Source organism: Tyto alba, unplaced genomic scaffold, assembly GCF_018691265.1.
Source record: "Tyto alba isolate M040663 unplaced genomic scaffold, T.alba_DEE_v4.0 Super-Scaffold_41, whole genome shotgun sequence".
NCBI lineage: Eukaryota > Metazoa > Chordata > Aves > Strigiformes > Tytonidae > Tyto > Tyto alba.
Window position 1 is genome coordinate 22,335,469 of NW_024881317.1, and position 26,030 is coordinate 22,361,498.

Consider the following 26,030-nt stretch of genomic DNA (forward strand, 5'->3'; position numbering starts at 1 on the left):
CGTCCTGGTTTGCTGTATCAGAGATACTGTGATTATAGCTAGAATTTTGACATCTTATTTCTGAGCGCGGAAGCCAAATAGTTCTGTTCTTTGAGCAACATCGATGGCAGCCTGGTCTGAGCAATATGTTTGTGCACAGATGAGCACTGCGTGTGTTGTCATGGAAAGGGAAGTACTCCTGCCTCAGCAGTTCTTCAAATCCCAGTGTGGGATTTCAAACTTCATTATCAGTTTTGAAATTCATTTTGGCACTTGAACTGTAAATAAATAAATAAACGCATCATAATATGAAGCGCTAAGCCTCCCTGCTGAGACATCTCTCCTGGCAAAAGGCTGCTCCCAGCAATACTGATTTCAAATTGCACAGACTCACTGTTCCCTTTTTCCCATCTCCGGCCTTTGTCTGGTGGCAGATTTTCCCTCACCTCTCTCATTCTGTTCTTCTGATGAAAGTAATGTTGATCTCTTTTTCCCCTATCACACCTCCAGATATGTGGATCCAGTGATGAGACCTGACACCTCCAAAATACCCTGTGATATGAGTTTCACAGTGCTTAATGAATAATAAAAGATTCTTTGACCACATCCAAAAGTTCCCTGTGTGGGACTGTTGACTTATGCTAGGACGTGACCTCTCAAACCCAGCAAGGCATTCTCTTCAGCTGCCTTTCCCAGGCTGGAGCTAGTCATGGAAAACAAGCTGTTTCTGCAGCCACGGTGTACAGGTTTGTACATAATACATTCATCATTGCACCACCTTCCTGTGTTGTACAGGATTAGACCTTAAGGCTGAGCACCTGCAAGGGCAGACAAACAGGGTGTTGCCCACAACATTTAATGCAAAGAGATTTGTCCCAGCGTTCTTGGATCTGCTCTCCTAGGGCTCCTGAAGTTAGCAGATATTTCCATTGCTTGCAGCAAAGCCAGGCCATGTCCTCTGGGTGTGTGGCTGCAAACTCGGGGCTATGTGCCAACAGCACCATCCTCTGCGGTGGGGTTCTCGCCTTGTCCTGTGGCCACTGCAGCAGTGCAGCCGGTGGGAGGAAAACAACTACCAGCCAAGTGTTTCATCAAGCTCATAATTGACCCTACTCAGTCTGTTGACATCTCACAGCCCAGAAAGGGGATTGTCTGAAGCAGAATCCTTGACTGAATAGGTGCTGATTAACAGCAAGGGGAGGCAGCTACAGCAGCTGATCATTACAGCCATCCTCAATGTAGTGAATGTTATATAGAAAGTGGAAAAAAAACTCCAAGAATTTTCTGCTAGCGTCTCTGGTCTTTGTAACACAGCAAGAGATAAAGAGCTTGATTCTAGGTAAGATAATTTCTGAAGGTATCACTGCAGTGAGGGTAAAAGTGTTCCATGTTTTTCAGCATGTAACATGCAGCGCTTAAAAGTCATCTTCCTATAGCAGATTGAGCTAGTACCGTGGCACAAAAATTAACCCAGTCTTTGGAAGAACTCAGAACCAGGACGTTACATAAAGCTTCTTGCAGAATGGAGGTAGCTGTCAAAAAGCTTCCAAAGCTGAAGAGTAGATGGACATGGGTTTAAATTTAGCTGGTTAATCAAGAAGCAAAAGTAGCACTGATCATGTTTGATGCTGTGCTAGATGTGGTCTGAGTTGTTCTGGTTGAATTGATGTTGAAATAACCACCGGTTCCTATACAACCTGCTACAATTTGTCTGCGCCACACTGATCCCCCCCAACTACCACTCCTGTCACGCAGGCACCCCAGCCTGCTTTCCACTTTCTAGTGCACTTAGTTTCCTTTGGTTCTCTCTGTGAAGGAATCCAGCTTCTGCTTCAGCCTCATCTCTCAGCCCATCCTCCTGCTGCCTGGAGGCTGGAAGATATAGAAGGGACAGCATGTGTCTGAGTACAGCTCCTCTTAATCGCATTCCTGTTGCTGTGCAGAAGGCAGCCTTGTGCAGATTTAATTTTATGAATGTCTGTATTCTTGTTGGGAAACAGCAGGACAGTGCTCATGAGCATGAGTATGTGTGTAGAGCCAACTGCATTCTTAAGGGTTGGCAGACTCTGGATAGATGGTGATAGCCTGCACCAGTTACAGTTCTCAGCAAAATTTCAGGAAGAGAGAAGAGCAAAATTATATAAACAAGGACTGACACTAAATATGCTACAAGCATGGAGCTCTGTAAAGGGAGACCAACGAAGATCACACCAGCAGTGTCAGCATGATTTTACTGTGTTATGAAAGTTCACTTTTCTTCCCTTAAACCACTCACTCTTGAAATCATTTGACTCCATAAGGATGTGTGTCTAGATCACTTTGAGTGAGATGTAGATCTGGTCGTAGAACAAATCTTGAGGATGGGAATATGAATATCTTAAAAGACAAAAAAAATGGAACTCGCCATTTCTTTGGTTTTGATGATTAATAAATGCTAGAGAGCTGCACTGTTTTACTCCTAATCATAGGTCAGAGAAAATAAGAGAAAGATGCAACCGTGTCCCATCAAGACACTCCATCTGGTGAATCTCATTCACTTGATGTTTACCCCTATGAAACACTAATTCATGTGAGAGAGCCACAACATTGTACTTTGTGGCTGCTTATTTGTATCTTAATCCAATCTCACAGGATATATACTACCAGCTTTCTAAATACTGTCAGAGCATCATAATTCTTCACTTAATTGAAAATGCATTACTCTTCTTGATTCTCCTTTTTCTTACACACGGACATCTCTGTTGACTTCCATGAGGTCTAGATGTGGAGACTGTGACTGAGATTAAACTCTGTCCCACACTGATTTCAGCCTATTTCTGGAAGCATGCAAGCAGTACAACAGCTCTCTATAGGAAATGTGTATTTATACAATTGTAAAGAAGGAGACAAGCATCCCAAGTGCCTTCATTACAGTAGGTTATGTGTGTGTGCCCATGTTTGTAGCCATGCTGTGAAAGTGTGTGTGTTTGAATTAACTGAGTTGCGAAGATGAAAATCAACATTTCTCTGAAGCTCTGCAGAGTGATGTGTGTGAACCAAAAGAGGACTCAAAGAGGTGTCAATGCCAGGACTGGGATGGGAGCAGCTCTTCTTAGATGCAGATTTTTTTATATTCAGAAGTAGGGCAAGGAGATAGTCAAGCCTTTTCAGCCAGTGAGTTATTACTGCCAGAGAGAGGAGGATTCATGACAGATTGAGGGCATGGAAAGAGTTAAAAATATTTAGTTCCTTTTGGACTGTGAGTGATCTGAGCTTTGGTGGAAGGGGAGGGGAGTGGTGAGACAACTAGGGAAAGTGGCCAGTTATAGAAGGAAAAATACTCAGCTAAATGGTTTCCTTTTGATATATTAATACCTCCTTCAAGGCCTTATTTGAGGAAAAACAGACTTAAGAAAATGAGTTACGATTTAAATGGACTCGATTGTCTTCAGAGAGATTTAAATAATTCCTAAATGAGTCTTTTTAGTTGAACTCAGAGAGGCCACTAATCTCTGTGCGTTCCTCTGAGCGCAGGTCAGACTGAGGACATGGAGACAAGTAGGAAGACTGAACAAAGTACAGGGCGGGAGGGAGGCCAAAGGGGGCTGTCAGGCTAGGCCTGGCCACCTCTGAGATGCACTCAAAGGGGTGCCAACCCAGCGGGGCATGAAGCGGCCTCAACGAGTGCCAGATCTGCAGTGTCAGGGCCTCAGTTAAAAAAGGAAGACCTGTAAATTCAGGGTTATCAGGGAAAGCCTTTCATCCTCATGAACTCTGCTGTTGATGTTCACCACACGATTACCCTTACCCCTTTGCTTTGTCCGATCACTGGGTGTTGCTGGTGACTTCAGGAGTGATCTCGTTTAGAGCTTGGAGCTGAGAAGAGGCACGTACATCCCACTGCACTTTGAAAGGCCCTCCCTCGTGTGTTTTTTTAGGCCTTTTTGTTAGTCATTATTGATGCTTGACATTGCAAGAGTGGTGGCCTTCAGCTTTGCTGAGCAGCTCCAAGGAAAGGGGGAAAACCCTACATGAATCTTCAGTTTATTATAAAATGCAGAGAGAAGGGGTTCATGCTTTCATTTTTGAGCACTTCTGCAGACTCCATCTCTGTGCAAGGGAGAGTTAAGAGCCCACAAAACTCTTCAGTTTACATGGGTGAGAGGAGTTAGCACTAACAAAGACAGGAAAGCCCAGATGAGTACCTCATGTTAACTGTGAGAGAGAATTATGGTCTCTTATTTTACAATTTTCTTTTATAGCCATATTTTAAATTTGTAATCAAAAGCAGAACCTTTTTTTTCTGGTGAAGTAAATTTATCCTGTTTTTACTCTGAGCCTTATCTAGGGACAGTGAATATAGGAGAATCTGACAAACCCTAGGGACTTTGCAGAGCAGTAATTCATTGCCCTTTGTTACAAAGCAATAAATCCATGTAGAGTAGTGAATAAGCAGAGTCTGAGTCACCCCATCCAACCTGTGCTTGTGAATCTGAGAAGCTAGGGGTATTTTTCCCGAGAGGCAAAGGTAAGTTGAAGATTGATAGCAAGGGCTTATGGTGGAGAGAAGAGGGGTGGCGGGCAGATGGCTGGCAGTAGGTCACGAGAGGCATCTTGTGACACTGGTCAATGGTGCAATTCAAGATATTGGGCTAAAACTGGGAATACAAAGTGTTATTTTTGGCAAATAACTTACTCAACAAAAATGCAGCATTAAAAACAGTCAGAACTGTTTGTGGATTTAGGACAAATTTAATAAACCTGAGTCAGCAAAAGCTAGTGCCTAATGATTTCCCTTTCCACAATGAGTGTCCTGCACGTCCTATGTCCGATTTGCCAGGTCCCATGGATGTCTCAAATGCTGCAGTGCGCCTCCAGCAGCAGTAGACATCTGTGTTTAGGCATCTGAGCCAAGCCCTTAAACTTTCTGTGCTTAAGAACACAACCTGCAAAATTCTTGTCGTGCTCAGACCTGTGAGTTGTCCACGTGTGAGATGCTGGATTCTGTTCCCTCTATCTCCCTCATCCACGAGCTGCAGACTCTGCGCAGCGCCCAGCATAGCGCTGCTTGACACAGCATCCTGCCAGTCTCTACAGAACTTTAGCAATCCAAATAATAAAGTTCATTGCCAATTCTCTGCCTGGCTCCCGGTGGGGAGGTGGTGACTTGCTTGACTTTGATCATGCTGTAGTGATCATGAATATTTACAGCCAGCTCTTCTGCTGCTAGCTACAGACAAAAAGCTCTGGAAATGCCAGGAAACCCCGAGTGTCCCCTCTACCACCTTGGCTTCTTAGAGTAATTCCGTCTCCTCTCTGGTGCAGATCAAGTTGTTAGCATGCAAGGAAGTGCCAGCACAGACGGTGCTGAGAGCAGAGTGACACTGATGTGTGCAGGGGAGGTCTGTAATGAGCACAAGTTCGGTAATTAGGCTCTTCAGCAAAAGCTGCAGTAAAGGGGCATTTGGGGACAGATCTATTGGGGAGGAGAGGGGAAAGAGGGCTGGCAAAGCACGACCATGGTCCTTCTGTCAGTGTTATTTGATATGGTATACGCTCAGGACCATATTCTGTACAGCATGCCAGTGGGAGGGAGCATGACCATTGCAATGCACACACCTTGTCCCTGCAGCACCTTTAAGGTGAACGGACTCATTTACAATCCTGTGCCCTTGAGGAAGTGTCATTTATTCATAGAAAGCACCATTCATCCCCAAATACTGCTCTGGCATCAGTCAGAGTGTGCCCTTGTATTCCCCTCTAAGCGACATAATGGAAATGCAAATCATTAGGTAAAAATATGGACAGGTTAGATAGCACAAGTGCATGGGGCAGTAGAGACCCAGCGAAAGGCGAAGAAAATCAGGCCCTATGCAGCCCTAGGGAGGAAAGTAAAGGTGCCATCATAACAGGGCAGGCAAGAACACGGAGGAGAGGAAAAGCAGGAAGCAGGCCAAAGGTACTGCAGCTTCAACCGAATAACTCAGATTTCTCTCTGCCTGTGTCCTTCAGTTTGCCTGTGACTGTGAACTTCCAAGGCAGAGCTGTGGTCTGCTGTTTTCTGCAGCCCCTGGTGCAGTGGCTTCCTGTGCTCAGCCGAGGCCTCGAGGTGCTGTGCATCACTTGCCTGTCTCAAGCCAAGCTGCCAGGTCACACACCCTGCCATTCTGCCGTGTGCCATGGGAAAACCTTCTGTAGAGGGCACATTGTACTTCCCTTGCCCTCATTCTGCACAGGGTTTGGACAGGCTTTGCTCAGCAATATCTGCTGCGAGGAGTTTCCCAGCTCGGCACTTCTTACTCATCTCTGCTCCCAGCTTTTGCTGTGTGTGTAGGGGAGAACGGGCGCCTGGGCTGCTCAGCACCCAGGGAATGAGGGGTTATCTCCACAGTGTAACTGGCTGAGGATAAGTTTAAAGGTTAAAACATGGGGCAGCTATTTGGGGAATATAACAAAGATGTCGGCAAACTCCCCGTGTGTTCACACAGTTGCTCTCTCCCACACCAGATTTATCTGCCAGGGCCTGGCTTGGCATGAAGGAGGCAGGTATGGGTATGGTCTAGCATGTGCTTGTCCGTGAGCAGGTGCCATTTGTTGCATGTCTTGGTAATTCCTTCTCTTCCTGTCTCCCCTGTGCAGTACAAACAAGTGGAGCAATATATGTCCTTCCACAAGCTCCCCGCAGACATGCGGCAGCGCATCCATGATTACTATGAGCACCGCTACCAGGGGAAGATGTTTGATGAAGAGAGCATCCTGGGAGAGCTGAGTGAGCCCCTCCGAGAGGTAAGCAGTGAATGGGCAATGCATGTTCCTCTCCTCTTTGGCAGTTGTGGAGTTCCCGGTGTGCAGTGTCCCGTCCCAGTGCTTTGCAGAGGACACCATCAGGTGATGGGAGTGGTGGAAGGCCAGCTTTCCCCTTAGTACTGCCTCTGTGTGTGCTCTAGTGTCATGCCCAGCAGAGACAGCACATCCATGTGTCTGAGCAGCCATAAAGGCCCCATTTCATTCAAGGCTGTACCTGCTCCTGTGCTGTGCCTAACTTTCAGGGAGAGCAAAGCCAAGAAGAACATGGTCCACAGCTTGGCTGTGTCTCTGTCAGAGACAGTTTCATTCAGAGGGTGTGACTGTCCTAGCTATTGGTATATGTCTGGTGTTCCCTTGCCTTGGTCATGGCAGAAGTCACTGCTGTGGAGAGAGAAACCCAGGCCCTTGGCATTTGCAGGACTCCTGCCTGAGTCTGTTAATTGCTGCAGCACAAGTGACATCTGTCATAAAGGTGATGGAGGCAACAATCTGCCGGCCCCGCCACCCACTCAGCATGTGAATAACGTACATCTTGGCACCTTTTGAGGCCATAGCAGTGCTTGGCAATGTCACCCCCTTTCCCAAAGAGTCCCTGCAGGAGAGCAGTCTGGAAAGTGCCTTGCTATTACCTCACACTTCTGCAAGCCCCCTTCCCACCCCACACAAACACCCACTGCTGCCTTGTACGGCGGCCCAGTATGCCGCCACCTCACGCTACCTGATATTAAGCTGTATCTCCTGTATTTATATAAATCCCCGTGCGGTGTGCTGGCCTCATCTGTGCCCCATCCATCAGCTGTAACAGCGTGTAGAGTCAAAGGAAGGAGGAGCTTTCTAACAGGGCCCACACTTCAAATGAGTCTTTACAGAAAAGCCCCTTCCCTAGCTGAAGCCTAGGAATGCAGGCTCTCCCTAGCATGTGCCTCCAATATGTTACCCACAAGCACAAGAAGCAGTCTTGCTTCTGTCTTCCTCCCCCCAGTAATGTCCCTCCATAAAAGAGAGAAGAGCTGAGGATCTACCAGGCATATTTTAAAACTAGTTCTGCCAAAGCCTCAGAGGGCAACCCTGAAAAGAGCCCCACCAAGGAGGAGACAGATGCTTCCCCAGCCCTCTTTCTTCCTGCTCCAGTCATCCAGATGCTCTTTCCCAGCTTGGCTGGGGAGCGTTGTGCTGAGGTGATTTACTCAGTATCGCTTTCTGCCGCTTTCTGAGTCTGAGCTGACATGGCACAGAGCAGATCCTGTGTGGTGGAAAGTGCTGTCATACCCTCTGAGTGACACCAAGCCACAGGAGGAGGCACAGTCCCTGTCTGCTATATGACAGCTGAACAACTGAATTGGGTTTTCTTCATCTGAGCTTGATGATCCAGCCCATGCCCCAGTGACTGTTGGGCACCTCTCCCTCCCCTCTCTTGACGCTGTCCCCATCTGCCCAGGATAATTCTTTCTCTGAGTGCCTTGGCACATTTATGCTGTTTAATATCTCATTGACAAGCAAGGGCAACAGAGAACATAGGGCTGCCAAGGTGAGTTATAACATTATCCCAGAGAGGAGCCCTGGGCTTTTTCATACCGCATTTCACCAGTGCTATGCACCTCTCAGTCCAAGGTTTCCTGCAGAAAGAGGTATATTGTGTGTATTTGGGAGGTTTGGGGGTATTGTCCCTGCTCAGAGAGAACGCATGTGAATGAAAGCAGTGAAGCATGGTGTCAGGCTGTCAGCTCTAGCTTGCACTGCTACGTGCTCTGAGCATCCAGAGCCCATTCCAGCCTGCACTGGGGGATCCAGACAAAGGGAACAGCATTTTTTGTTTCCCAATTTGTAATGTACAGGTCAAGTGTGTGTGGGGTCTTCATAGGTTATTGGATGTTGACTAAACATATGTGTGTCTTTTCTCCTCCCTGTCCTATCTTTTCTCCCCACCTCCCTCTTTGTCTTTTTCTCTCTCTCTCTCTTCTGCATCACACTGTGGTCAGGAAATCATAAACTTCAACTGCCGGAAGCTGGTTGCCTCCATGCCCCTCTTTGCCAACGCAGATCCCAACTTTGTGACATCCATGTTGACCAAGTTGCGGTTCGAAGTGTTTCAACCAGGGGATTACATCATCCGGGAGGGCACCATTGGCAAGAAGATGTACTTCATCCAGCATGGGGTGGTGAGCGTCCTCACCAAAGGCAACAAGGAGACCAAGCTGGCAGATGGCTCTTACTTCGGAGGTGTGTGTTGGTCAGTCACCCACAGCAATGCTCACTGCTATTGCTCATATATTCCTTGTCCTGGATGCACAGGGATGGCAGCATGTGGAACTGGTACCCCAGGCACCTCTTCCTCCAACCTGTCCTGCAGCTTCCCATATAGTAAATTGTCCAATGGGAGGTGACTGGGACTCATGGGCAGGTCAGAAGTCTAGATAATAAATAATAACAAAACAGAGAAGGGAAACTTAGCTCTCATAGGTTCATTTCTTTTTGCCCCAAGCAAACAGACAGATCTGTGAAGATGAGAACATAGAGGAAAAAAATGGAGCATTCTCAATTCTCCAAGCACATTTATAGTGTTGCCTAGTCCTACCGTCTGGCATCTATCACACGAGGTACTGTATAAACACGGAGGAAAAAATGTAGTCCATCATTTCCCCAGCCTGTGGCTCAGTAAAATGTTGTGAAGGCCATCAGGCAGGCATAATGTATCAGCAGCAGAGCTCTGGAACAGTGAAACTAGCATGAGGTCAGAAAAAACTATATGAGAAGATTTAGGCTATTGCTCTTATGAGTAACATGGAGACACCCACCCTTCCTATCAGAGCCCTGTGGAGACCTCACTGACAGCCCAAGACAGACAGTTCCTTGGAAGATGCATGTTTCAGTACAAGCACTGAATGCACCACAATTAATGGCCTACTGAGAGGGGGCAAAATGAAATCTGCCTTTCCTTGCTGTCTATAAGGCCTCTTCTCTATTAAAAAATCCCTCTCGTGTTTCCTACACTCTTCTTAGACTCTTAGTTCCTGTGAAACAACCTGTCCGCGCCTACCTGCAGTACAAGGATTTTGCATGTCCCTAGCAAGTTGGGTCAGTTTGCTGGGATTTGAAGTTACAGGGTTGAAGTCAGGATATCCTGACTCAGACAGATTTGATTAAAATTGCCCATCACATTCAATGTTTTTTAGATACCACACACACAATTCCTCACACACATGACGTGGTCTCAGAAGCATCATTTCCTTAGGAGAGCAGCCTAATAACACACTTAAAGCCTTGTAGTGCTGCTGTACCAGTGCTTTGGGGTAGACTCAGAATGAATCCTGAGAGTGGTGCTGGTGGACTGACACCCAAGATACAGCACAGAGAAGAGTGCTGTCAGTCCTTAGGTCACACCGTCTCTCTAAGTACCTGTCTTAGCTGCCCATACTCTGTGTGTAATCAGTGGAAAAGCAGGACTCAGGAGCTCTCTGCTGAGTGTTCAAGGAGTCTCTGTGCCCAAGTCAGGCATTTATGGTAGAATCAAGGGCTGTCTGTTCTGTAACCAGCTGAGCATCCTCCTAGGAGTCGATGACTGCAATGTTAATACACCTAGAGTTAGTAGGTGCCACTAACTTGGCTTTCCCTGACGACCTGTAAGCTTGTGGCAAAAAACTTTGAAAATTTTTGAAAAGACAAATGTTCTGGGCGTGGAGATCAGAATTACTACCAGGCACCAAAGCCACAGGTCAGCACAGAGCCTTCACTGTAAATCTAGAGAGAGAATTAGCTTCAATGAGAGCACGGCTTGACCTTCTGCTCCCAGTGCCCCTGAGGAGCTGCAGAAAGACAGCTCCTCCAGTTTGAATGCACAAATCATATTTTTGATAATCCACCACAACAAAACTTGTCTGGCTAATTAGATCAGCAGAATCCCTGAGGTGCAACTGTGTGTAGCAGCTGCCACAACTGAGCCCCCTGGTATTTTTAAATGTTACCACGTATGCAGAATATTACCACAGTTGATGTTTTCAGTGGGAAGGCAGGTAGAGTCCAGCTAGAAAGGAGGCTGGGTGGCAGACAGGACTGCCTGGGAGTGACAGTGCCACGTTGTGTATCGCAGGGTTCATGGTGTCTGTCCCCATGTTCTCAGGCTGGGTCTTTCCTTCCAGAAATTTGCCTCCTGACCCGTGGCAGGCGCACAGCCAGCGTGCGAGCTGATACCTACTGCCGGCTCTACTCCCTCTCAGTGGACAACTTCAACGAGGTGCTGGAAGAGTATCCCATGATGCGACGAGCTTTTGAAACTGTGGCTCTTGACAGGCTGGACAGAATTGGTGAGTAGAAGGTGTGAGGGTCTCCTTCCCATTACCTGCTGCCCTGGCACCCCATCTCCAGGTTTGGTCCTTAGTTCCTTTGCTGGAGTTGGGAACTGAAGGAGATCCCAGCCTGTCTCTCCTTGCCTGACTTCAGCATTTACAAGGAGCCCCATTCACAGTCACTTAAATCCACATCCTTCTCTCGCTGTCTCTCTCACACATATACATTTCTGCTGGCTTCTGCTTCCATTTGTTGTTTCCAAGAGGTCTTTTTGAAGAACCGAGATCTGCAATCTGAGGCCGTCAGGGCCATGCTGGTGAATTCACTAGATTTAGCTCAGAATATGTAAATATGCCACTGATAAAAATCTAACCTCCCACAGCCCAAAGTAAACACAATTAACCGGAGTATTACTGGGTTGTTATAGTTTATAGTGACCCACCCCAGGATGCTCTCCTGTCCTGTGGGAGACATACCCTGTGCTGCAAACATCCTTGTCTAACAAGAGGAGACCAGGATAACATTCCTTGGTCACAACTGGAGATGTTTAACACAGAGAGATTAAGTGACTTATGCAAGGTCGTGCAAGAAGTCTTTGCAGAGCTGAGGACTGAGCATTTCAGTCTAACTTCTTTAGCTTCTTATTATACATCTCTTAAGACTGCATGCATTTTCATTGCCGTTCAGAATCAAAAAGGTCAGTGCAAGCCTGAGTACAATGCAGAAGGCAAGGAGGATAATGGGGTGGGGGTGGGGGGTAGAGAATAAGCTGGCATCCCAGCGAGGGGTGCAGTGCCTCTGGGGCTTTTCATGCCAGGAACATTGTATTCTGTGCATCTCATTACCTGCCGCAAATCAGAAAGTGTGACCCCTGAGGAAAAGGTTATGAGCTAAATATGTAGAGTTTGGCAAAGCCCACGCTAATGAGGCCCTAGTGTAAGTGGCAATAGTCCCATCATTTGGGTTATTTAAATTAGACTGTACAAACCACTAAGAAAATGTAATGTCAGGCACGACCAGGGATGGGCCAGCTTGATTTTATCTCAAATTCTTCAGCTTTAGGTGATCAGTGCTCCTCAGCTTCCTAGCCTGATGCTGTCTGTGACTGTGTATACAGGTGGGCAGGGCATCCTGTGCGTCCTGTCTTTTGCTCTGTGCACCACTGCACATGTAACTAAAATTCATGGAAAATTCTGAACCAGCATGAAGAACCTCACATGCTTCTTCCCCTAGGAGAAATTCCCTTCCACAGACAGTTGCAAAGTGTCACCATAAGGTCAGAAGGTAGAACAGAGCAACTGGAATAACAGGCCCTTTGGTGCAGAGCTCTGGCATTGTCCACCTCTCCTTTTGCCATTTTGCTGACCTGAGAGAACATCAGTCCCTATGTCATACAAAAGGCAGAGACCTTCAGAGTCGTACATTGAAAAATCCTGGTGCTGCCCTTGTTTCACTGGCAATCAGACTTGAGAGCTGCCTGTTCTCTCAACTTGACATCCTCTACTATTTCAAAACAGCATCATCATAACACTTTCCATCCCCTTTGTGTCTAACACTCATTGGCCGGAATTTGCCAAAAGAGCCTGAGGGAGTTACATGCACCCTACTGAAACCGGCAGATCCCTGTCTTTATAAATAAGGCATTTTTTCACTCTTGCCTGAAATGTGCACCATCCAGAAAGAGCAGTGAAGTAGCTGTGTAACGGCATGTGACTTTTCAGAGAAGTCAAGATTACTGCATTCTGCTCAGACCCTCTCTGAAAGTAGAGGGATTATTCTAGAGGACCGAAGTTAAGGAACAGCAGTTCATAAAATCCATGTGTGAACAGAAGCAGGACCATATTTTCAGCTCCTGTTACGTTCAGCTCAGGATATGTACACAAGATGGAAGCACATAGGAGCGTCTTTCCAAGTCAGTGGTGCGTTCACTAACTCCCTTCTACCCAGGTGACAACATGTCCTTGAGAAGCCCACGCCTCACTGAGTGCATGAAATGACTCAGAGGGCTCTATCACTATTCTGGTACCAGGATGAGATCCATCCAGTATTCCCCCTGTGCACTGAGGAAGCAAGAGAGCAGGGAGAAAAATCTCAGTCCATCCAGTCACAGTGACTGGAGGGATGTTTGCAGAATTACCTGCTGTATGGAGGGTTTGGAAAGCATGGTCTAAGCTTGCCTAGGTAGCAGGGAGACAAGATGAGAACGTAAGACCTCATCCCTTGAAGCAACAGGAGTGGTGCTGGTTGACTGGAGGTGCGATGAGGCATTCACTTTGCAGAGCAAATGCAGTTTGAAAGCCTGTGGCTAGGCAGAGGGGAAGGAGAGGGGCAGATGCACCACGATCTGTGTGTCCCCATCGCTTCCTGCTGGTAGGTGGGCAGTGCAGCAGGGCGAAGGGCACAGCCCCCCAGGGAGCTGTCAGCTACATTGATCTCTCGACAAAGAGCATGTTGATGTATCCTTCCAATCTCTGTGCTTAATGGGAATTGATGTTGGCACTCTGCCTGTACCATGCATGGCTGGGGATGAAGTTTCCCAGGTGTTATACACTTGCATAAATCTTTAAAAACTGGAAGGGATTAGCCTCCATGAATTGACTCAGGCTAGGATTCTGCAAAGATTTGTGTCCCTGCTTAACTCTGCTCTCCGAGTAACTTCAGACTCTAAAGAACTCCTCAACCTGCAGAGTATCACATGCCTAACTCTCCACAGGCTCAGAGCCTGCAGATTGAGACTCAATGAAATTAGGCTGATCACTGATTAACGATCATTTCATCACTGATTAAATCTTCCTCTTTTTCTTGTTCTTGACCAAGATGTAAAATTCATTGTCCTATTTGTGTGTTGAAATGATTGGTTGATTTCCCCAATGAGTAATTCTTTGTCTGATAGGCATTTGTGAATCGTCCCAGTTTGTGATGCGTCCATTACGTAAGTCGCATCATTCTGTTTCTGACAGGTTTCAAACTGGCTTTCAGTGAACGTTGAAGCTTAAAATTAGATTTTCACAAGTATTTGCACTTGTAAAACACAACCGCTTAAATGTTCATTGAAAGTATATACAGTACAGGTTGTGTATATTGTTGAATCAAAATTTATTGATGCATTCAAAGAATATTGGGGGACAATTATTTTCCATTGTTTATTGTGCTGTAAGAAATACCATAAATGTCTGTCATAAGGTTGATCGCCATCTGTATCAAGGTCACTGGTGAGAGCTGAAAGCATACTTAAAGCCAGATGAAGTTATTTTTTCATTTTCATCAGGAATAATTTTTTGCCGTGTGGTTTGAAATGCATACATTTTGAATGCCAGTTGCATGTGTTTTAATACAGGATCCCAGGTAACCCAGGACTGAAAGTGCCTTGCATTTCCTCCAGGCGTTGTGCATGCTAAAAAAACAAAGAAAAGCCAAGCCAACACAATGCCAGTCTCTAAATATAATTATATAATATTACTGTGGTACAAGAGTACCTGTTCAAGATACTATAGTGGTAGAAGTTTTAAAAGCTTTGTCCTATAAACAAGCTGCAAAAATAGCTGTTCCCAAGCTTTTTGACTGGGCACCCTTTTTGTCAGCTCGTGATCACGCTTCTGCATTTGAAATCCTGTTGGGTTTGCAACCCCACTTGTCTAGGTCATGACTAATACTCTGAGATCTGCTGCCTGAGAGGAAGGGCTGGCCTGTGTTAGGCTAGGTGAGCTGTGAATGAGAAGATCTGGGATCTGTGCCAAGCTCTGCCACAGATTCCCTGTTTGTCCTTGTCATGCCTTTGCTCTGTGCCTCAGTTCCTCATCTTTTATACAGAGAAAATAATGCTAACAAAGGTGCAGCTCGGTCTTTGAATGGTTCTTAGCTGCCTTACTCCCTCATGGCAAGTGCCGTGCAAGATTATATGAATAAATGAAACAGTGAAATGTGTATAAATAAAACAATATGTACTCAGCATAAATTTTGCACCGTATCCACATTGTAGTCCCAAATTTGTTTACCATATGCAGGTGAGTAACCCCCAAAGAGCTGCACATGTGGGATGAGCAAGCAGATTTGGTCATAAGGCAATACGTGTATATATATATATATATATATATCGTATATATATATATATACGATGCTGGAGTATGTGTGCTTTGGAAGAAAGCTTTATTTCAAAATCACATTGAACTCTGCCCAGCCTGTTAAGGAAGTGGAATCTTATTATCCAAGTACTGAGCAGGTGAGGGTGCCAGTGGCTGACAAGAGCTAACAGGGGTTCTCCTGTGTTGTGTCCTCTCTTGTCACCTGAATAACCCATGCACATAACTGTTGATGAGGAATCAAAGTTCAAATACCACTCTGTGTGTTCCTCTGACTTGAAATCCTCTCCCATCCTTTTCAACACTACTGTAGAGATCTGAATCTGACTTTTATAGTCAGGAGAGAGAAAAAGGCATTTGGGGTGTGATTGGTCTTCTCGTATGGTGGCTATCTAAAATGGCTTAGATGAATCACACCCTGGAAATGCTATCTCACACAGATATGCAGGGTAGGAGCCTGGACTTAAGCAGGAATTGAATATTGCAATTACTTTTTACTTGGAAGTGAAGGCCCAGACTCAGAGTATTTTCTGTTTAGCCTAAGGAAAGGTATCAACAACTGGCTGGCCATGAGTGAATGCAAGTTACTTCGGCTTAATTAAGGTGAACTGACAACCCTGTTCATCTGAATATGAAGTGCCATTTCTCATGCAACTCCAGAAGAAAAATAAAGCCTAAGACACTCCAGTAGAAGGGACAGTGGTGTTGGTGATGAGATCTCAGGAGACCAGTCTTTGACTTTGTAAATGACCTTGGTCCTGTCAGTTTATCCCAACCCATGCCTACCTTGCAGGGTGCAAGTTCACTGGGAAGTTTGTTTTTCTGGGCAGGAGCCTCTAGTACTACAAACAGGTACTTGGCTAGCTGGGAGACATTAAGCAGAAGCGAGAGAGTTGGGAGAATTGTAGGAGATAGATACAATATATTTGTGCTCCATCTCCATGGGTCCTCTAAGTTACCGGATTCCTTTTATATTTAGAGAGCCACGTCCACAGCTCTTTGCTCTCTGCATCAAAAACCCCCACCTATTCAGATAACTTTTTACCATTCTAACACTTTAAAAATATTTTTCAACCCTCTCTTTAATTACATGAAGTAAGACCTGCTTACTGACCACACCTCTGGAGTCAGGGGACTCTTCCTGCCTTGAAGGCAGTCCAATCTGCAACCACACTGCAAAGCACACAGCTGACAGAAAAACAGTGCCAGAATGTCCAGAGTCTTCCAGAATCTGTCCCTGTCACAGCCATCAGCTCAAGCAGGGCACTGAGCTCTGGCGGGAGCTCTGGCTCCAGACACAAGCACTTCTGCCACTTGAGGAGAGGGCAACTCCTTGGCTTCGGTCTTAAGCGATCAGTAACAGCCAGGACATCATGTTTCAGGCAGCACAGGGCATCACAGGCACTCCAGAATTACACCATTCTTACACCCGTTCATGGATATTCACTAACAGTTTGCTCTAGGTAGCTCTATGGATTCATTTTTTTTTTTTTTCCTGCAAAGCTCTGTATGATGGGCATAATTGTGAAGAGTGGGAGGGAAGAGCTTAATTTGTTTTAAGTTTTGTTTAACTGTCCTGAGATTCATCAGATAATGTTATTCACCCTGTATCGTTTGACCTACAGCAGTTTGGCCCAGTTAAAGGTTGTGTTCTGTCTGTTAAAAGAGATGCCACATATTTTGGAAGATATCTATTCAGTTCATGGGAGAGGAGAAGCAATCAGTGGCCGGCCTGAGCTGTAGAGGGAGGGAAGACATCCATGTGGAAAGACAGGGAATTACCTGTTTTAAATTTTTGAACTCATTACTGCTCGTTAAGATGGTGATAAGAAAACAGATTCAGCTAACCTCCCCCAGTACAATGGGCTCTACACTGATAAAATTTATTTCCCTCTCAATCTGCTATTTGGCTTTCCTGCAGTAAAACCCCTGTGTACAGGTGTAACTCCACATAGGCTTGCAGTGGAGAAAGAGACGCTGTTGTACTTTAAGTGCAGCACCGGAGTTCAAAGGATACAGCTTTAGCAGGAGAGAAATGAAACTGCAGTGTGCAGGCGGGTGCTGCCTTGCACGTGTCATGGCATAAGGGCACACAAATGGCAACTGCTGCGGAGCACGTCACCGAGAACCGCACAGCCAGTTTGCAGCGTGTTTATACAGCCAGGCTCGCCGGAAAGTGAATCTGAATTAGCTTCTAGAGCAGATTTTTTAAGTGTGCTGAACTCTTCTGTGGATAGTTTTAGAGTCAATCTGGCTGGCTTGGCTTTGCTTCCAAGAGTGACTTCAGTTCTGAGCAGGAACCTTCACATGACGGTTAATACAGTTCAGTGTGGGTCAACTTACATTCGCGAGCAAGTCAGGCTTGAACAGCAGAAGAGCGCATATAATGGGAGTTAAGCATTACTTTGAAATCTCTGTTCCAGCTAGTTTCCCTGTATACACGGACTCTTAAGACAGTGGCAAGAGCTGGTGCAGCAAGATCCTCCAATCAGTATAGTCCCAGTGCAGAGTGTTTCCCCCCAGGGCACAGAAGCAGCTGTGGCAAACTGCCAGTTACTGGGTATGCCCAGGGTTTCTTTGCCTGCAGTGCCCAGTCGATCTGTGGCCTCTCTGGGGACGATGGCAGCAAGTTGAATTCCCGCAGGAGACCAGCTCAAGACACAAGTAACCCTTAGGCAGGGGATGGCAAAGACCACCTCTGAAGCTGCAATGTGCTGTGAGGCCTTTGCTGGAACCGGTGATCCAAGCAGGGCATTTAGTAGCCAGTCCTATGAATAACAAAAAGCAAAAACCTGAAAGAAGTAACCATGTGGCAGGGGGCAGCCACTCTGACAGCGGGCCGGGGCATCAACCAGTCTAATAAAGTGAGATTATTTTAAATACATGCAAATTCAGAAAGCAATTTAGTGACCTGAATTCTTAAACTGCAGCCAGTGGGCTTAGACAGAATTGAAAAGAGAAATGAACAGAAAGTCACAGCTAATTTCCCCTGTGTCTGTGCAGAATTTTAACAACAGAAGGCTAATTTTGATTATTTGATAGAAGAATTATTGTTGAGTGCTGGCTCCCTTTATGAAATCACATGAGCCTTTCTCCCTGTTCTTTTGTGTGCTATCTGCAGTTGAGGAAAATCTGACTTTGCAGTTCTTTATTAAGGGAGCGACATCTATTTGCTTAGTTTCTATAATTTTACATTCCCCACTCCGCTTCAAAGCACCAGTAGCTTTGCTATGAACATCTTCTAGTCTGTAAATATCTTCCTTTTCTTCCCCTGTATTTAGCCTATTGTTGCAGTGAGGAAAATAGGGAGTTTTTAGTACCCGGAGCACTCCATTGATGAAAAATAGGAAAAAATCATATTGTGTTAGGAGCTGTACAAAGAGAACAAAACAGTCAGTTGTGCCACGGAGACCTTTTAGTCTCAAGTCCTTTGCCTGTGCTCCTGTAGCTCCATGAGTTGAACTGTCCCTCGGTCCTGTTCAGGAGCACTTCCAGCCCCAGGGGCTGCTCAGGAGCCACCCAGCCCTCCCTTTGCTCGGGGAGTCCACACCACACGCCCTGCAGAACCCCGAGGCAGCTTCTTTTGCCTCTCTAATAAGGGATAAGGGGCCTTGAGCCACCTCAGCATAAGCAAGGGAGGGGTCTTGGTGCATGAGGTGGTTCAGATGGTGACTCCTGTGCCAGTGCTGTGGCAGCTCAGTACATCAGCTTTTGGGTTTAGGAGAAATGGTTGGGTGGATTGTTTGTCTTAGTACCTTAGACTCTGCTCAGCACTTTAATTTATGTGGGATAAACAACTTAGAAGGAGAACTTCTGTACATACAGCTTCTGTGCTTCCATGATTAGATTGAAGGGGAAACAGGGGTCCCTTTTCCTTTCTCCTAATGAAGCTTCTCACTGGCTTAGCAAGAACACAGGACTGTATTGTGGTTCACTGAGCGTAGCTGTGAGCTGCAGAACATCGTTTCAATTAGGGTTACACAGAGCCAATCTAATCAGCGGTTTAGTCCTCTGATTGCTGTCTTTTCTGCTCTCCTTTTGAGGCAGGTGCTGTGACAGTAAATCCAGAGCAGCAAAAATGAATTTGAAACAGAAGCAATTTCATAAGTAAGCTGAGGAGGAGAAATAATCTCACAACCACCTGCCCATGCAAACTTGCTCCTACTGCCTTGTTCCGCTCTTGGCTTATGTTTCATGCAGGACCTTAGTCAGACCTGCCAGGAAAATGTCTTTGTCCCACCAGGACTCTGCTGTGTGTCTCTTCTCATCTGGTGCTGGCTGGAAGGGGGATTGTCTCCAGAAGCAACTAATAAGATTTATATTGGTGTGTGGAAACATCATGTAAATGATGCAATTAATTGGAGTGGGGGAGCCAATTAATTTTTCAGTTTGCTAACCAATTGCAATTTTGAAAAAGGATTTTGAAAAATTCCTCTCATCTTCAGTAACTGAAAGAACGTTTTCAGTATTTTTTTTTAAATGTTCTGCAGCAGAAATTCAAGACTTTTTTGGCAAAACAGAAAAGAAAAATTCGATCTAATGAAACAATTGATACATTCAAGTTGGGCTCAGGAAAACAGTAAAGTGTAATGTAATTTCAAAGGAAAACTGAAATGTTCTGTTCTAAAAAGAAAAAAAACCCAACAATATCTGCAAGGTTTTTGCTGGAAGTATTTTATCAATCTGACACAAATTTAAGGAGCTTTGATCAAACCATTTTCCAGTAAACAGTATTCATGTTTGGAAAATGTTAGCAGATTTTCTATGTAGTGCTCTGCCAAGGAAACCAGAGTCTGCTGTTCAGTTCTTTCTGTGTTTTCCAGAGCTCTGGTTATAAAAACATCAGTCCCCTCAATTCATCCGTGCAGCTCTGATTAACATCGCTATGGGTTCTCACTTGAATTGAGGGCAGCATTGGAAATTGGAGGCTATTCAAGCACAGACAAGCAAATCAGAAGCCGAAGACAGGTGACATGGAATTAAAAGTGAGATGAGGTGTAATGATGGAAACACAGCAGTTGCTGGTATTAAGCTTTTTGGAAAGCTGCACTAGCAACATCTGCTGTTTCTCCTTCTACCCCTAGCCATTCCTCCTCAACCCGGTTTTGCTACAGTCTGTTATCAAGAAATCAAGTGTGGTAAGGCAGCTTTTTTGCTTGCCTGCTTTGAACTCAGCATGCCGTCTCTCATCCGCATCCTGACCTTGCAGTTGTGCAAGATAGCTACAGATTCCCCATGCTGGGATTTGTACCTTCAACTCCAGAAAGAGAATGATTACAAACCTGCAGTCTGAATCCCTCTAACTCAAGTGTGCCAGCCAGATTCTCTCTTACCTGTCAATTTTATTTAGATATGCTGTTCCTTCTCTAAAGTCTTGGAGCAGTTAGTATTTCTGTTTCTGGTTAAGCAGCTCTTTGTGATCTCATTTGTTTGTGAGAATATATGTGATTCTAGTAGATACCAGGTGGAAATTACTCTGTATGTGTGTGTGTGCAGTGTGACCCCCTGTGCCACTTTACTGTGCTTTTTACTGTATGTTCACTGCAAAAATGCTCTTAAGTTTAAGGTGACATTCATGCTCCCTCTGGTGTGCCTGGCTGCATGAACAGCCAGTCGAACCAGGATCTGTGTGTTTAGGGGATATCTGGTGCTGTCTGTTCCAGTCCGGTGTACAATGAAGCAGACATTATATACGTATCCTGCACACACACTTCCAGTGCAGAGAAGCTCTCCAGCCCCTGTAATGACATTATCAGCTCAGAACACTCTTTGCCTTCAGGACTGTGTCTTTGCCTTCAGGGCTGATATCTTTCTCCGAGGACAGAAAAGAAAGGCCGGTTCTTATGCCTCACTGCTTTTTTTGGAGGGAGTGATTAGGTAGGTAAACCACAAAAGCACTGAACATCCCATACCACTACCCACAACAGACACGTCCCAGATGCACCAGTTGCAGATCCAGAATCAAAACTCTGTCAGCATTTTGGCGGTCTGGTTTTACAGTGCAGTTCAGCTGCTGTGGATTGCAAGCGTTCCCCGCTCTGAACAAGCACCTAGCGCTATTGCGTAGCACTCGGTTGCTAGAGCCACAGCTCACCCTTTATAAAGAGATTAACGCTTGATTTTGAAAAGTACAGTAAGGGAAAAACCCTCAGCGTGTTCTTCCAATGTTTAATGACAATCACAGTTAGACTGCTCCTTGTTTTTTTTTATGGGCTGGTCTGAAATCACTGTATCCCATGGATCATCCCAGAACTGAAGGGAATGGTTCTTAGCAGCTTCCTTCATCTGTGAAGTTCCCTGTAAATCAATACTGAATCACCTCTTTCCTGAAAGAAGCTGAATATGTTGTACTTACTCACTGATGTTTTTCAAGCCTGATTCTTGTGGATATTTTCTGTACCTTTTCATGCTTTGCAGCTAGACAGTAGAACTAAAACATGATACTGTATGCCTTCCTAGCATTGTATGTGGTAGTGACTAGTATCTCCCTTATACTTTACAATTTCCTTCTTATTTGTGCAATAATTGTCTCACCTTTTTCTGGTGGTAGATTTGGAACTCCACTGGTTATATTCAAGGGTCTGCCATTTGAGAGTTACTTTTTAGGACACCAGGATACCAGCTCCCCTCTTCAGAGTGTCATTCAAGTTCTCTGCTGCCAGATGTTTGATTTTACGCTTGCGAGAGTAAGAGGCATGTCCTTAAACTCTTACTCTTTTATCCGTTACAGATGTAAAAGATACATCACACACTGAAAAAACCAAACAATCTGGATGTTGTCTATGCACAGAGATGTACCCACATCTGTACATAAAGATCTGAGATCTGACTGGTATAGGATTGAAAGGAAATTCCTCTGGAATCTCCCTGGGAACTGCTACCCAACATAGCAGTCCACTCTTAACCATTCCTTCTTGGAAACTATCAGCTGACCAGTTTAAACTAGAATGCTGTATGGGACAAATTAAATATCATACTGTGGTCTCAGTCAATAATATCAATAGTTGACTTACCTTGAAAGTTGTGATTTCATGAAAGTGTCAAAACAAGTTTAATGGACAAGCCCTTGTTTGCAGAAAATTTAATTGACATGAGCTGTGCTGCCGGCCTTTAATTCTTAAAGCCTGACATGATTTGGGGGTTAAAATACAGAAAAAGAAGCCCTTCCACATCCAGGCCTCCATTCCATACCTGCCACTAGCTCCTGCTCTGTAGATTTGCAGCAGTTGGCAAGGTGCTGTCTGTTTGCCCTGGTCCCCTACAGGAACTAGAAGTGACCAGACAGGGACCAGCAGCAACGACATTTGAATCAGAGCAGAGGTTTGCTAATGGGTGCAGGGCCTGAGGATACATCTGGTTCAGGAGGAGGGTTAATACAGCTTTTGGTCTGATCCAAACTGGCTGGTGCCTCGTCTAGAGGTGACCTTTCTACACTCACCCCTGAGCTTCAGCTACAAAATGAGCTGTGCACAGACATGCAGCCAGGGCGCCAGGTACAGGCATACACAGACACACAGAGACACAGAATTTACTAGGCTGAACCCTTCAAATCCAAACAGCTTCGGTACACAAAAGTGAAAAGGAAGCCAATAGGCAGGTGCTGTCATCAGTTCAAACTGGCATATGTTGTCAGGATAGAGGACCCTTGAAACGGCAAGAACGGGGATCTAATCGACATTAATTCTGTAAGAAAATCATTCAAATCAGCATATACCAGCTCCTTCTAAATCAGTGCTGGCATAGTTACTGATTCACGTGCTGGTAGGAGAACAGAGATATGAAAGCCGTTATGCAGAGAGCCTGTCTACATCTGAAACCCTCTCCTTTGAGAAGGCATTTGTGCTCTGGTGAAAGGGCATCCCTGGCAGCATCTCATCCCGCCGCGTTGAATGGTTCTGTCCTTCAGTCCAGGAGAGTGCATCCCTTCAGTGCCAGGTGCACTCTCAGACCAGACAAACTCATTAGGCCGCCTTTTCCAGCCCGTTGAAAGGCACAGTGCTGAGCTAATATTTTGCTGCAGGCTAGGGAGTCCAGCTGGAACATGACATTTGCTAGCCTGCAGTTTTCTTAAAGCTGGGGCTAGCAGGGCACGGGCAGGTAAGACGGGAGCTGCAGCATGTCTGAGGTCTCTTGCTTGGGCCAGCTGAGCTTTTCCAGCATGTAAAGTCCTCGTGTCCTTTATCCATAGAGAACTTTCCTTTCAACTAAAACCACATAATTGACTCCAGAGTGAACGAGTTGCATGAGACAGATGAGGAAAAGGTGTAAGCTGAAGGAGAGTAGCTGAAGACTCGGGAGACTTCACTGGAGTTACATTTTTGAGGTTTTCCTTTGGAAACACACACACAAAAATTGCAGCCTTTAGATTTGTTCTCTTTTTCTAATGGCCGTTCAGATTTTGAGGTGCATACTGGGAATCTTCCAGATTCCTAAGCTTTGCTACCACTCTGCCACACTTATCCAAAGCAGCTTTCCTGTCTAACTAAGAATATGTGTCCTGTTGGGCACATTTTTATGGGATCTTGAGGTTTGTTGATCGTACCACAAAAGCAGAAGACATCATGTTTGTCATCTTGCTGCTGGATCACAGAGACTGTACACAGATCCCATAATGACAGTGGAGGGAAGACAGTGCCAACAACTCGAGGAAGGTCTGGCAGGAAGCTTTGAGGAAGCCTCCCGTGCTTTGACATATCAGAATGACTTTTTCTCTCTTCGCTTTCTCTACAGGCAAGAAAAATTCCATTCTGTTGCATAAAGTCCAGCATGACCTCAATTCAGGTGTTTTCAACTACCAAGAGAATGAGATCATCCAGCAGATTGTACAGCACGACAGAGAGATGGCACACTGTGCTCACAACGTTCAGGCTGCCGCCGCCGCTGCTGCCGCCGCCGCCTCGACACCCACCCCTGTCATCTGGACTCCGCTGATCCAGGCACCCCTGCAAGCTGCAGCAGCCACCACTTCTGTCGCTATAGCGCTGACCCACCACCCTCGCCTCCCCACAGCCATCTTCCGTCCTCCGGTGTCCGTCCTGGGTTCCTTGGGACAGCAGTCCAACCAGACTCCAAGACAGCTGAAAAGGCTTCAGTCTCTCATCCCGTCAACCGGCCCTTCTGCCGTTGGCTCTCCCTCCAGTACTCCATCCCAGCTCCATACACCAGGAGCAGAAACCCCTTCGTCCTCTTCCTTCCACATCCAGCAGCTCGCAGGTTTCTCAGCTGCTGCCGGCTTAGGCCAGTTCCAGGTGGGATCCCCTCCAGGTGGCTCAAACCAGCCGGGTTTGGGCGGCGCATCCTCGGTGGGACTGAGCCAGTTCCAACACGCACCTTCTGGATCGCCCCTGGGTGCAGCTCAGCCCATGCAGCAGCAGCAGCAGCAGCAGCAGCAGCAGCAGCAGCAGCAGCAGCCACCAGCCCTTTCCAGCAGCGGATTTGGGCACTTCCAGCAAGCCACAACAAGCTCCCCATCAACATCACTCACCCAGCTCTCATCAAACTCACCCCCCAGTCTTCTCAACCAGTTCCAGCCCACCACAAGACCACTGCAGGGGGGACAGTTACAGCAGCTCTCGGGCAGTGGGACTTTGGGGGGAATGAACCACTTCCAACCCCCTCCTTCTTCCAACTCTCCATCCTCCAGCCTAAGTCAGCTGGCACAGGCCTCGGGTGGGCCGTCCTCAGGCCTGTGCCAAACACATCCAAGTGCATTAGGATCTTTAACTGGAACCATAGCCCAGCTCCACCAAGAGCGGCCACCTTTTGCCTCCATGTCTCCACTACAACAGTCTGGTGTCGCCTCTCCCTGTTATACCCCTTCTGGCCTTAGTCCTCCTAGTCAGAGCCCAGTGGCAACAAGAACTTTTCAGTGTGGCCCTTCGGGGACCTCCGGCTCTCACGGATCTCTGCTCCTGCCTCAGACCGCCAGCCCACCTCCGCAGATCCTGCAGTCCAAGATCACGCCGCCTGTGCCACCGGGACGTCTGAACCAGGACATCAAGTTGATTTCTGCTTCCCAGCCATCTTTGCCCCAGGAGCTGGCTCAGACACTGAGCCAAAGTTCTCCTCATTCCTCTAGAGAATCTGTTTCCAGTTTCTCTCCTTTTCCTGGTGGAGGGACCGGACTCCTTGGGAAGCCTTGTAGCTCAATTCCTGGGCGTGTGACTTTACCGCGTCAGATGTCCTCAGGTTCTTTACCACATCCACTGGTGTTTGGGGCCAGCGCTGCAGGCGCTGCTTCTCTGACTGCTGGTGGGCGGAAAGAATCCATAGTGCTCACAGGGGATCTGGAACCTGTCAGATCCAAACTGCCCTCCAATTTGTGAGGACTCCTTCTGAGAGCTGGTTATGTCAGCCGTGCAATTCAGTTCCTGAATAGACTTTCATGACTCATTTTTTCCTTTTCTTCCCCCCCCCCCCCCCCGCCCCTCCGCCTTTTTTCTCCATTTCTTTTGTTTAGGTTTAACTGTGATTAGAAACAAACAAAAACCACACAAAAAAAAACCCAACAAAAAAAGAAGATAACCAGGTATTCTTAGAGCTATAGATTTTTGGTCACTTGATTTTATAGAATATTTTAATACATGGAACAAAAGGATATGAGCAAATTTAATCCAACGAGGTAACGCACAGACAAGGCGCGTGCCTGAGCAGGAACATATGAATGATCAGCCATAGAAGCCACCAAAAAAGGTTTTCCTGTTGAGACAAAGATCCGAGGTTGACGTGGGCCATAAAGGGGAACATCAGGTTGGACCTGTAGCTGGTGTTTTTAGAACAGCTCTGGTTGGCCTCAGCTTTGCATCACTTTGCACCAGCTGTGAACCTGGCCCGCAGCACCTAGTTATGGGGGGGACTTGGATGGCACTTCCTCCCGGGTTTTCTCCTGTGATCAGCAGGTTG

The 26,030-nt window shown here is 46.3% G+C and overlaps 1 protein-coding gene across 1 annotated transcript in view; it reads left to right on the forward strand.

The window, feature by feature from the left end:
• The window catches only part of HCN4 (hyperpolarization activated cyclic nucleotide gated potassium channel 4), a 104,116-nt gene extending 78,575 nt beyond the window's left edge, over positions 1-25,541 (forward strand). The window contains exons 5-8 of the mRNA XM_032990132.2: positions 6,598-6,744; positions 8,745-8,985; positions 10,902-11,066; positions 23,859-25,541. Of these exons, the coding sequence (XP_032846023.2) occupies positions 6,598-6,744; positions 8,745-8,985; positions 10,902-11,066; positions 23,859-25,453 (2,148 nt within the window). The 3' untranslated portion in view covers positions 25,454-25,541. The remainder of the gene's footprint in view (positions 1-6,597; positions 6,745-8,744; positions 8,986-10,901; positions 11,067-23,858) is intronic.
• Positions 25,542-26,030: the final 489 nt, after the last annotated feature.